This window comes from Thamnophis sirtalis, unplaced genomic scaffold (genome assembly GCF_051295495.1).
Source record: "Thamnophis sirtalis isolate CommonGarterSnake01/CBP01778 unplaced genomic scaffold, rThaSir2_p1.2 scaffold_4, whole genome shotgun sequence".
Classification (NCBI taxonomy): Eukaryota; Metazoa; Chordata; class Lepidosauria; order Squamata; family Natricidae; genus Thamnophis; species Thamnophis sirtalis.
This window is the reverse complement of record NW_028261384.1, coordinates 120,561,090-120,572,585: the sequence shown is the minus strand read 5'-3', so window position 1 is coordinate 120,572,585 and position 11,496 is coordinate 120,561,090. Positions and strand designations below refer to the sequence as shown.

At 42.3% G+C, this 11,496-nt stretch overlaps 1 protein-coding gene across 1 annotated transcript; it reads right to left on the bottom strand.

Annotated features, from left to right (window-relative positions):
• Window positions 1–417: 417 nt before the first annotated feature.
• MAPK3 (mitogen-activated protein kinase 3) lies at window positions 418–9,989 on the bottom strand. The gene is made up of 9 exons (XM_087713988.1): window positions 9,828–9,989; window positions 8,075–8,257; window positions 7,292–7,481; window positions 7,047–7,163; window positions 6,404–6,518; window positions 6,071–6,202; window positions 3,422–3,531; window positions 3,092–3,234; window positions 418–2,069 (listed from the first exon to the last, which is right to left on the bottom strand). Exons 1-8 carry the CDS (start codon window positions 9,980–9,982, stop codon window positions 3,115–3,117), a joined length of 1,122 nt encoding a protein of 373 aa, XP_087570114.1. The 5' UTR covers window positions 9,983–9,989; the 3' UTR covers window positions 418–2,069; window positions 3,092–3,114.
• Window positions 9,990–11,496: the final 1,507 nt, after the last annotated feature.

Here is an 11,496-nt window from a genome sequence, read left to right as displayed (position 1 = left end):
ACAGTTGCAGCATCCCCATGGTCACGTGATCAAAATTTGGATGCTTGGCAATTGGCATATATTTATGACGGTTGCAGGTCCCAGAGACATGTGACCCCCTTTTGCGACCTTCTGACAAGCAAAGTCAATGGGGAAGCCAGATTCACTTAACAGCCGTGTTACTAACATAACAACTGCAGTGGTTCACTTAACAACTGCGGCAAGAAAGGTGGTAAAATGGGGGAAAACTCACTTAACCATCTTCTTGCTTAGCAATGGAAATTTTGGGATCAACTGTAGTCATAAGTCAAGGACTACCTGTATTCACCCTGATCTCTGAAATATGACGTCTGCTCAGGACACTGACCTTGTAAATTAAAAAGGTCTCTAATTTAACAATCCATTCACCCAATCCCCAAATTAAGACATAACAGCTGCTGAAGGAATAAAGGAATGATTTATTTTAGGGTCTTTATACAATCCAAAGCAGGAAGGGATGGAGAAGCATTAATTCCCTTTAATGCAAGTTCCTTCAAATGGCAACACACCCTAGGAAGAAAGCTCACTGCATATCATCACAGCTAGGACAAGCAGGCAATGCTGTCTGAACACAGAAGCTTCTCCTTCATTCAAATGGAAGGTTAAGGAAACAAACAAACAAACAAACAAACACATCCCAAATTCCATTGTTCTGCTTAGAGCATTTCTTATCTTTGAGAACTGGAAGTTCAGGAAAAAACAACTGGTACTGAAAAATGGCACACGTGGAAGGGAGGGGGGAGATGGGGCCATCTGAGCAGCAGTTTTCCGGCAAAGGCTAACTTTCAAGGGGGGGAGCGGTTCATTTCCACTCATGACAGTGGACACCCAAACAACCCCCTGTATTTCTCCAAAAAAAACCTCCCTTCTACCTGGCACAGTCTGGTGATTTCAGGGCAGCAGGACTATCCCTTTAGAAAGCAGAACTGTGGTTGGTGATTTTTCCCACTTCCCAATTCATACTTGCCCAAAACTGTAAGTTTCCACTCCTTGAGGGACTTTGCTTCGCATGACGAAGAGCGGGAGTTAAAAATTGGCATTTAAAAATATTGAGAAAGGAATGGAGGGCAGCCATGTTAGTTCGTAGCAGCAAGAAGACAAAGTGCTATGCCATTGCAGAGGCCAACTGATTTCTCAAGGTATGCAGCAGTTTACACATACACACACACACACTCACCCAATTTATTAAATGCAAGGGCGGAGAAGGAAGGCAGACAACCAAAAATCTTACAGTCTCTGGGTTGAGGAAGCAGAAGAAATGTAAGGACTTCCTTTTCATCTGCACAGTTTCTTACATAACGGTGAGAGGTGGAGGGAAAGGTATTTTGTCGCTCTCAAACCAGACACTTTTTTCATCATCACAGGATCTTTCCTTGCACTGCCTTTCAGAAGTTCCTTAAAATGACCACCAAGATCGGATGTACATTTCAGGTGTTTCAAAAGTGGCATAAATCAGTTGATAAACACCAAGCACAGACATTTGTGCAGGAAGGAATCAAGGCTTCTGGATTCTTATTTAAGGAGTGTTGCAGAAAAGCTGGGCATCAGAAAGTTTAAGGTTCTGCTCCCAGTTTTCAAAATGTAGTGGGGTTCAGAGGATTACAGAAGAAAGATACAAAGTGTATGTCCAGGAACCAGGATCTGATTTCATTTGCCCTTGCTAATAATGCCCAAGGGATCAGAAAATGGCCCTGCTAAAATAGGATTAGTTTATTAATTCATTAACAAAGAGAAGTAAAATGCCAAAAAAGGAGACGACACCCCTTTCGTTGCTTTGAAAAGGCAGGGGAGACTGTTTTCTTTTCCCTCCGATAGGGAGGGAGTAGTCCTCCCCCTTCCCCAACCTGGGCACCAGGGTCTCACCCCAACACATCACATTACGGGGGTCCAGAGATGGGTTACCAGGGTTCACAGCCACGTAGCAAAGCGTAGTTGTACAGCAAGTCTACAGGGGCACCCTGGAGTTGGTACCCCTGAATCCTGTGCTCCCCTCAACATTCCAAAGGGGGAGCTGGGTACAATCCCAAATCATCTCCTGGTGAAGCAGCGACCTGAAAGAAGAAGGGATCCCATGAAGATTGACCAGCTGGTACCTGGGAGGTCTTGACCACAGCTCTATTTTGTACATTTAAGATGTAGCCACATGTAGTCGCTGAATACTAATACGTTACAAAACACAGACTTGTCGTAAGTGTCTCTTTTCTCTTGCTACGAAGGATTATCAATCTGGGAGAAGAGCTGTGGCTTTACACCCCCTGAAATATCAAACTCTTTGAGGTGAGATCAGTCCCCACCATTTTAGCCTTCCAGGAGGGCCTTAAAGCTTGGTCCTATAGATTGGCCTGGACCCCTGACTGAAGGTGGATAGTGGACAGAGAGAAGATTTCACCTCTTCCCTGTTTGTATTTTGCTCTCTTCCTTAGCCATCTTTATTTATTTTAATATTAATATCCAATCATTTTTAATATTATTTATGTTTTATATTGTTTTTATTTGTTGTAAGCCACCTGGAATCACCAGAGAGAAACATGGGACAGCATATACATTTATCAAATAAATAAACCCAGGGGGATAACCAAAGCATCTGCTGATCTTTTTGCAAGGGCTGCTGTTTAATCCAGTTGTTCAAGAATGAAATTGGCAATGGATGGAAACTAATCAAGGAGAGAATCAAACTAAACTAAGAAATTTCCTGACAGTTAGAACAATTAATCAATGGAATGAGTTGCCTCCAGAAATTGTGAATGCTTCAGCACTGGAAGTTTTAAAGAAGAGATTGGATAACCATTTCTTTGAAATACTATAGGGTTTCCTGCCTGAGCAGGGGGTTGGACTAGAAGACCTCCAAGCTCCCTTCCATCTCTGTTGTTCTATTCTATTCTATTCTATTCTATTCTAAATTAATTCTTCCAAGGCAGAGGGCTCTGGGAATAGTGCCTTACTTAAGAACCCCCCCTCCCCTCAGATTTACAAGTAATGCCATGATTAGGGAATGAGATTGATACATTACATCCCTGGATTGAAAGATTTTCCTGAGGCTAAATTAGCCACTCTTGAAGATGAACAGTTATACCTGCCACTGGCCTAAACAGGCTCTCAGGGCCCTTGATAGGCAGGCTGGAATCGTGCAGTTTCTTCAAATATCAGTTCTTTCAGCTTCTCTTTGGGCAAGTCATCCAGCTCCATGTCAAACCTGAACGGTTCCTCAGCAACTGGCTAGTGTGGGGTAAAGGGAGGGAGGGAGGGAGGGAGGGGGAGAGAGGGAGAGGGAGAGGGAGAAACAACAGAATGTAGAAATTCTGCTTCCCAGCTATGTTAAGGCCATGATGTCAATTTCTGAGCCCTTCTCCAGTCGTCCTTTTAAAAGACACCCCCTCCTCCCTTCAACAAAAAGAACCCGCACCTCATCTGAAGGGTCGTAGTACTGCTCGAGGTAAGGGTGTGCCAAAGACTCCTCCACTGTGATACGCTTATTGGGGTTAAAGGTCAACATTTTATCCAGCAGGTCCAGAGCTGAAAGGGATAAAAAGTAAGAAAAGAAAGAAATGATGGAGGATCAATTGCCGGACCACAAGTGGCAACAAGAACACTCAATTTTGCTTATTACAGGGACAGGTGCAATGCATCCCCCAGTGGTAGCAGAGAGTAATGCAGGAAACATTTGTCTGATTTCTGAGGTATTTTGTCTCAGAGCAAGCAGATGGAATCCGAAGGCTGAGTCTGTGGGCTCATCCTCCCCATAAGAAAAGCCTTGCTGATTGAGATCTGGGATCCTCTCTAAAGCCCACAACTCTCTCACAAAACAAAAGCAGAGTGCCTCCAAAGTGGATGACAGTCTTTTTCAAACTTGGCAACCTAAAATGTGTGGACTTCAAGTGCAGAATTCTCCAGCCAACATGCTGGGAGTTGAAATCCAGGCATCTTAAAGAGGCCAAGACTGAAAAAAACACTGATTTAAACAGTTGGCACCCCTATGAGAAGAAACATAGTTAATACAATTACTATAAATTATGTTCTATTTGCTTTCGGAATGATTGATGTTACTGACCAATACTTCTCATCTCTTCTTATGTGCCCAGGAATCTCATATAAATTATAATTTTATATGAAACAGAACTTCCATTTCTTTATTCAAAATCTTTGTTGACAATTTAATCTACTATCTGTAGGCAAAAAAACCAATTCACTTTACTTCATCAGTTCACTTTTCTTCCTCAAGAACTCCAATGCTTTTCCTAGTCCCCTCACCCTTAACCAATTTTGTTGTCTTCTCCAGCTGCCAATTCAATTTTTGAAATTAGACAATCCAAAAGATAGTGTAAGCCTAGATAATAATATTCTTATCTGCGGAAAATACTATAGTTTCCTCTTTTAATTTTTTTTAATTTTTTGAAGTTTTTCATTACTACTGCAGCCTGAGTTCACATGAACAATATCTTTAATAGAAGTTAAAGTTAACTTTCCTGGTTATTCTGTTCAGATCCTTAAGTCTTTTTATGTTGTCTTATTTATGAAATAAATAAGTTTAGCAGGATCTTTATACCAAAGTTTACCATTTTGTACTAACAGAGCTGCCTGATGTTTGCCTGAGAAAGACATGTACATAAAAGCTAGATTAACAGATGATGGCCGGGACAGACAATAGCAATAGCAGTAGACTTATATACCGCTTCATAGGGCTTTCAGCCCTCTCTAAGCGGTTTACAGAGAGTCAGCATATTGCCCCCAACAATCTGGGTCCTCATTTTACCCACCTCGGAAGGATGGAAGGCTGAGTCAACCCTGAGCCGGTGACATTTGAACCGCTGAACTGCTGATCTAGCAGTAGCCTGCAGTGCTGCATTTAACCACTGCGCCACCTCGGCTCTCAATAAAAGATAGAGGGGCTTTGAAAACTGATGATTGATGGAAAGAGGTAATTTTAGAGAAGAAACACAGAATTGAGCAATAGAAATTGGGTAGATCACATGGAAATAAGTTTCTATACACTTTATTGAAGCTTTACATACCTAACTTGGGGTAAGGTGTGCGTGTTTGTTTATTTGTCTGTCATTCTGGAGGTGGTTAATGGACTAAGATACCACCTCCTCCCCTTGTGCATTGTGCTCCCTTCTTTCCTATCTTATCTATTTTAAATCAATTATAATGTTAATATTTAGTGTTTTAATTAATGTTTTTAGTGTTTAAACATTTTAATGTTTTATCATGTTTTTATGATTCTAAGTCACGTTGAGTCATATCTAGGCAAGATGGAAAGCATAAAAGTTTAATAAAGAAATAAAAAACATACTTTCCAATATATAATATTACTATGTATCATATAATAGTATAATGTAAATAAGGTTGTACTTCAGGGCACTCCTAGTCTGGAGTTCTCTTCTTTCGCCAAAGTAAAACCATTGATCTCTGAAGCTTAATGCAACATTTTGTCCACAAAAAGGAACCAAACTTTTGGCCCACTTCCAGTAATATTACTTCACCATCACTTCATACCTTGCATCCTTTAACCACAAAAAATTGCCTGCTTCTGTTACAGATTAAGCTGCTCTGGGAACCAGCTGTATTTGAAAAACTGCACATCAATGTCACACGAAAGAACGTTTAAAAGCTTTTTGAATTAGTATAATATATTGTTTGCATATCTATCTCTCCCCTCTTCAGCATGTATCTTCCACTGAAAGCTGGGAATGTTGTTGACTGTAGCTTACATATTTTGTTGTTATTTTATTGAAGAAGGCTGATCTAAATGTGTATTTTCAAATTGTGAGGTACAACTGAAGAGAAAGGAAGTTAGTCCTCCTGTGCTGAGTTACAGAGAATGCAGATTGTTTAAATGACAGAATATTTTTTTTTCTTGCTAATCCTTATTGGAACCCTAAGAGCTTAACTAAAAGGGCTGGGGAACTATGGCCTTTAATGACTTTTGGACTTCAATTCCTGAGCCAGCCATTTAGACTGTAATTCCCAACCTCTAGCCTAAATGAAAGGAGACAGAAAGTGAAACGTAGGGCAATTCTGCCTATATTGTCCCACGTGTGTTGTTTTCCCTTACCTTTGGAATCAGCCTTTGGGAACAGTTTAGCCCAAGGAACTTTGGGCTTTTGAGGCAATGACTGGAGATAATTGCGAGCCTTCGTGTTGATGATGCAGTTCAGGTCATCCTGAGACGGGGAACCCAAAATACCTGCAGAGATGGGTGGAGAGAGAGCCATTGCACATCTATGTAACTACAAGCCCTAGATGAGAAACGGGCATTAAACTTATAATGGGGAGGCCTTATGAGCAGGAGAAAGATAGAATCAGTTACCGATTCAAGAACTGTTCAGAACAAGACTTTTACTAGGCCACCCTGTCAAAGCCTTTGTTCAGACACCTTCCCTCTTACCCAGGATGTGGTTTAACTGGTCCAGGTAGTGCTTGCCAGGAAAGATAGGTCGATTTGACAGCATCTCGGCCAAGATGCAGCCCACTGACCATATATCGATGGACTTAGTGTAGCCCTGGGAAGGGGGAGAAGACACAGAAATAGAAGTTAAGGATTTCTGCTCTCAGCTGCTGTTAAACCATGCACACTCATAATTTTATTGATGTGGATGTGTTTCCTTCCTAGCAAATAAACTTTTCAGTTTAATCTTAAACTGTGGACCCAGCAAACATTTTCAAGAAAACTTAAGTTTCTCCAGCCTAGCCCATGCAACAGTTTTCCTCACATTAGCATCCTTCAGTTAGGCCTCTGTGTGGGTTAGTTATGCTAGAACTGCTATGGTAATTTGTAAAAGTAAGTGAAAGATAATATAACAATTGTGATACTGTGGTTCTGCTTTGCATTGAAACTTTATAAATATCCATTTCTAGGCTGATCTGGGCTTTGGAATTGTGTTACAATTTAATCATGTTGTTTTTATGGCAGGTGCAAGGCATTACTTTTTTTTTTTTTTTTTGAGAAGCTGGGAAACCTTACACTCAACTAAATTGGAGGCCTTTTGGGTGTTCTGGCTAATGTATTCTATTTATTCTGCTTAATTTACCTTGGAATTAAGCATGATTTCAGGAGCTCGATACCAGCGAGTGGCAACATACTCTGTTAAGAATCCTGTGTGATCGTGGTCTGGATCAGCAATTCGGGCTAAGCCAAAATCACAGATCTGTAAGAAGAAAGAGAACCATGGAGTGGCAATCCTCAACTAAATGGAGAATTAATTGCCCTGCAGAATGAAGCGGGAAGAGATTGTTGCCAGGTGCAGAAGGCTTAGCAAAAGATTTAGAATGCCACCTTCAGGTCACAAGTGGTGTTGATGAGAAGATTGCTTGGCTTCAAATCCCGGTGAAGCACATTGGCAGAGTGAATATATTTCAGCCCTCGGAGAATCTGATAGAGAAAGTAGCAAATATGGTCATTGCTGAGCTGCTGGGTCTTCAGAAGCTTATAGAGATCTGTCTCCATCAAATCCTGAACTATATATCTGAAAAAAAGACAAGCAATACCCCTCTCCACCAGGAAAGGGGAAGGAAGGGAAGCTGTCAAGGAAAGTAACTTCCTGCAAATAATATAGAAGGAAACATCTACAGAAGTGATCAAATAAATGACAATAGTAGCCACAAATTGAGTTTGCTTTTAATAGCTCAAGCCAGAAAGAGCCATAACTGAAGCCAGATTCACACCAGATTCAATTCATCTCTTGTGTAAAGTACATCATCATCACTTTACCAGCTGCTGTATAAAAACAAACAAAGGGATGTGACTGAAGAAGCATTCTTAATTTTAGAGGACATAGGAGAAGAAGAGACAACTGTTTCATAAGTCCAATTATTAAGAAAGCAACACCTGGAGCCATGCCAGGAGGCAAATGGAAGCCAGCCCAGTTTCTGGCATAATCATACCCTATTTTACATCATTATATTCAGAATGAGCTAAAGCTTCTAAGCAGTGCATTTCATTAAAAATGGACCAGAATAAGATTGAATAGATAATAGAACATTTTCTCTATGCATACACCTTTCTCCAAACAGATTCCTTCTACACATGAAAAGACACAAGACTGGTCTGCAAGGATACACATCACGCATCTGATCAATGGTAGGTGCACGAAGAATGTCATTAATGCCAATGACATTTTCATGTTTGAAGCGCAGGAGTATCTTGATCTCTCGCAGTGTGCGTTGGCAGTATGTCTGGTGCTCAAAAGGACTGATCTTTTTGATTGCAGCTCGGATCTTGTTGACATGATCATATGATGAGCTGTAAAGAAACAAATGCAAATGCATACTGGAATCCTCAGTATATTTTTTATTTATTTTTACTTCATTTCTACAGCTGCCCGTCTGAGACAATGACTCTACAATTGTTTACTATCAAAACTGATAAATCATTTCACACTCCAACAGGAAAGGATCACTCTAGAAATTTACAACAAGAAGAAACATTCTATGCAAAAGATGAACCACCAGAAAGCTTTAATGTTTATTTTAATTTTGGACTTCAACAAAAGAGCAAAGGAAGGAACGAGAAAACACTAATAACACATTATACCAATGTGGGACAACAACTATTATAATCTGAGAAAGAGCTGACTGTTGCCAAGGCTACCGAACAGAAGTGAAACCTCTGAGATCTCAACAGCAGATAGGTTTTGCAAATCCAGAAAACTGGGTTGCTTGACATCAAATACACATTCTACAACAGAAAAACTTGGGGATATACATGTCTTGCACTGAAAAGTATATTGGTTCCAAATCTAAACAGATCAGATTACGAGCAATTAAAAAAAAATGGAGAATTACAGAACATGGAAAGTCTAATACTAAACCCTAGTCATTAAATGAATGGCTGTTTGGAATAAAATAATTCTCAATAAATATCTTGAGAATCATTGTAGCAACAGTCCTGCTTAAGACAGCCTTCGCTTTAATGTAAACCAAAGGCTGGATAGAGCAAAGAAGCCAGCATGTATTATAATTAGATCAATTAGGAGCTATATGACACTTAGCATAGGTGGTGAAGATATAGGTGCCCTGAAGGGATACTGATCTAAACAGGCCAGGCGCCGGGTGAAGTTGACACCTGGATGGGAGGGCTGCTATAACTATAACGCATAAAGGTTGGATGGAGAGATACAGGCTTGCCAACACTTCAGAGAAATGCTCTGCCCCCCCTCCCCAATGTGATTTATGGAACTAAATAAATTTCGTCATCAGGCTGTTTTACTGAACCTGCTGCGCCCACAGACAGAAGGAAAGTGTTAATCTTCGCGGTTTTTTTGTTTTGTTATCTCGACAACCGACAAGTACAAAAAGTACACCAGTTTACTGGTAATAAAGCAACTCCCAGCTTTAAGGCACCCTAAGCCTTTCACAATGTTGGCACAGGACGATAACAGCGAAGAAGGCTTTCGGGGAGGCGCTTGGAATACAATGACTTGGCAGGGCCGCTGGCTGCGACAGCGACTCTTTGGGGTTTCAGAAGCCAGGTTTGACATACGGCCGCTGCAACGCGCCCTTGCAACGGAACGGGTCCGAAGTCGCCAGGTGCCGGGTGCAGAAGGAAAAGACCCGGCGGGGCAGGGACCCTTAAAGGAGTTTGGGGGGGGGCGCGAGCGCGGAGGGGAAGCAAGCCGCGCTTCAAGTAAAATAACGTGCAGCCTTGCAGGACTTCGGTAACTAACAAATAACATGGCGGAAGCTTTTAAAGGTGGGTACGGTGGCCGCGCGAAGCCAGTTTGAGGGAAGAGGCACGCCAGATAACTCTTGGGACGTTTCGGCCAGGTATGGTTCCCGTTCAGGGCCAATCTGCAGGGCTCGCGCTCACTTACCAGACCATGCCATATGCCCCCTCGCCGATGTACTGCAGGTCCGTATAACGTGGTCCCACGTCAAATGCCTGACCTTTCACGGTCTCGACTCCCAATCTTGGCACTCCGGACACTGGCACGGCTCCCGCCCCGCCCGGCGCCGCCGCTGCAGCCATGGCTGATCTAATCAAGAAGCTCCCGCAGCCGCTCCTATCCCCGCTTTACCCGGAACCGACACCGCCCGACCACACCGCGCACGCGCTCTTTGGAGAAACGGCGAGGAAAGCACTGCCCATGCGCTCCTTGGGAGCTGCGGCTGGAGCTCTTTCAAACAGCGCATGCGTCCGTATTGCCTACTAGCGCTGTGAGGGCCGCGGCGCGTCCGGATTGGATAGAAATGTCAGGAGTCCAACCCGGAAGCGCCGCGCCCAAAACATTCCACACCACGATGAGGTTCCACCCTCGGGCTCGCGCGCGCTTGACTCCCATTGGGCCCCGCCTTTTGGCTCAGCGCGCCTCCAATCCTTGACGCTGCACATATGGGCTTATTTTAAGGGGTGCTTTTCCCTCCATCCAAATATTGGGTTCGAATCCCACAACGGGCATGGAAAATATGCTGCACGACACGAGTTCCCTGATTAATTTAGCCATGCTCCATTTAAGCCAGACTTTCGCGAAACCCACCGAACCCAGGCGCTAGAAAATATGCAGCGAAGCAAGTTGGAAAACACAATGACGCCCGTCGCACCTGTCGACTGCTCCTTCCATCAAACGTTAATTGCAACATTAGTTGGAATAGTTGCAGCAGGTTCGCTTTCCTGTGACTTAAATCTGGATCGCTGAAAAATCCTAAATACATTGCCTAAATAGGTTTGCAGGATCTCTTAAGCTCCACCGAGGAAAAGCGACTTTTGCAGAGGGGCCAAGAGGTGATGCTGGGTGCCGTAGGGGTGTGTGTGTGTGTGTGTGTGTTGCCGATTGCATCATTGCGGTTTTCAGGGCTTTCCACCTCGAAAGATAGGAATGGCGTTGTAGACTTCAACAATCTGCTGTGAAAAGATGGAAGCACATTTTCTACCCCTAAGTTAGAGTAGTGGTCCAGTTTGTGGCTTAGTGCCTTGTGGGAATATGGACTTTGTTTTTGAACAAACACTCTTACTTCTATCCTGTTCTAAATGTAAATAAAGAAGCCATTGAGTTTCAATTGTGCAGTGGCAAGAATTCTCCCCAGGCTGCCTTTATTTGCTACATTTATTAACCTTACGCTTTTCCTTTTAGCCAGCTCTTTGAAGTGCATTACAATAAAAATAAACCCAATCCATTTTCTAAAATATGTCTGGCTGGAAATCAACAAGCACATTTGAAATTCCACCAACTGAAACAGGTTCAGAATAAGCCCTGTAATAGCAAAAACCACATGCTTAATCTTTTTGCCTCAGGCACAGTAGAAAAGGTAAGGTTACACTCCACCCACAGGAGAGGAAAAAAACAGACTAGCAGCTGGGTCAGTAATAATCAGAACTTGATTGCTGATAGACCTTAATAGGTTATTTTGAAAAAAAATCTTTCCCAATGTAACTCTCCTGAAAGCATCAAATAAATTGCTCTCTGCAATTTAAAACTAAGTATGGTTTTTATTAGTCTAAAACAGGTCAGCAATCTTAAACACTCAAAGAGTCATTTGGACTTA

Bases quoted from the DNA above. Each gene is read 5' to 3' on its own strand.
- MAPK3 (XM_087713988.1), bottom strand. From the start codon at position 9,982: ATGGCTGCAGCGGCGGCGCCGGGCGGGGCGGGAGCCGTGCCAGTGTCC. The intron at 6,519-7,046 runs GTAAATTAAGCA...CCCCCTTCCCAG, and splicing joins AAATCATGCTTAATTCCAAG to GGCTACACTAAGTCCATCGA. The intron at 3,235-3,421 runs GTGCGGGTTCTT...ACCCCACACTAG, and splicing joins ACTACGACCCTTCAGATGAG to CCAGTTGCTGAGGAACCGTT.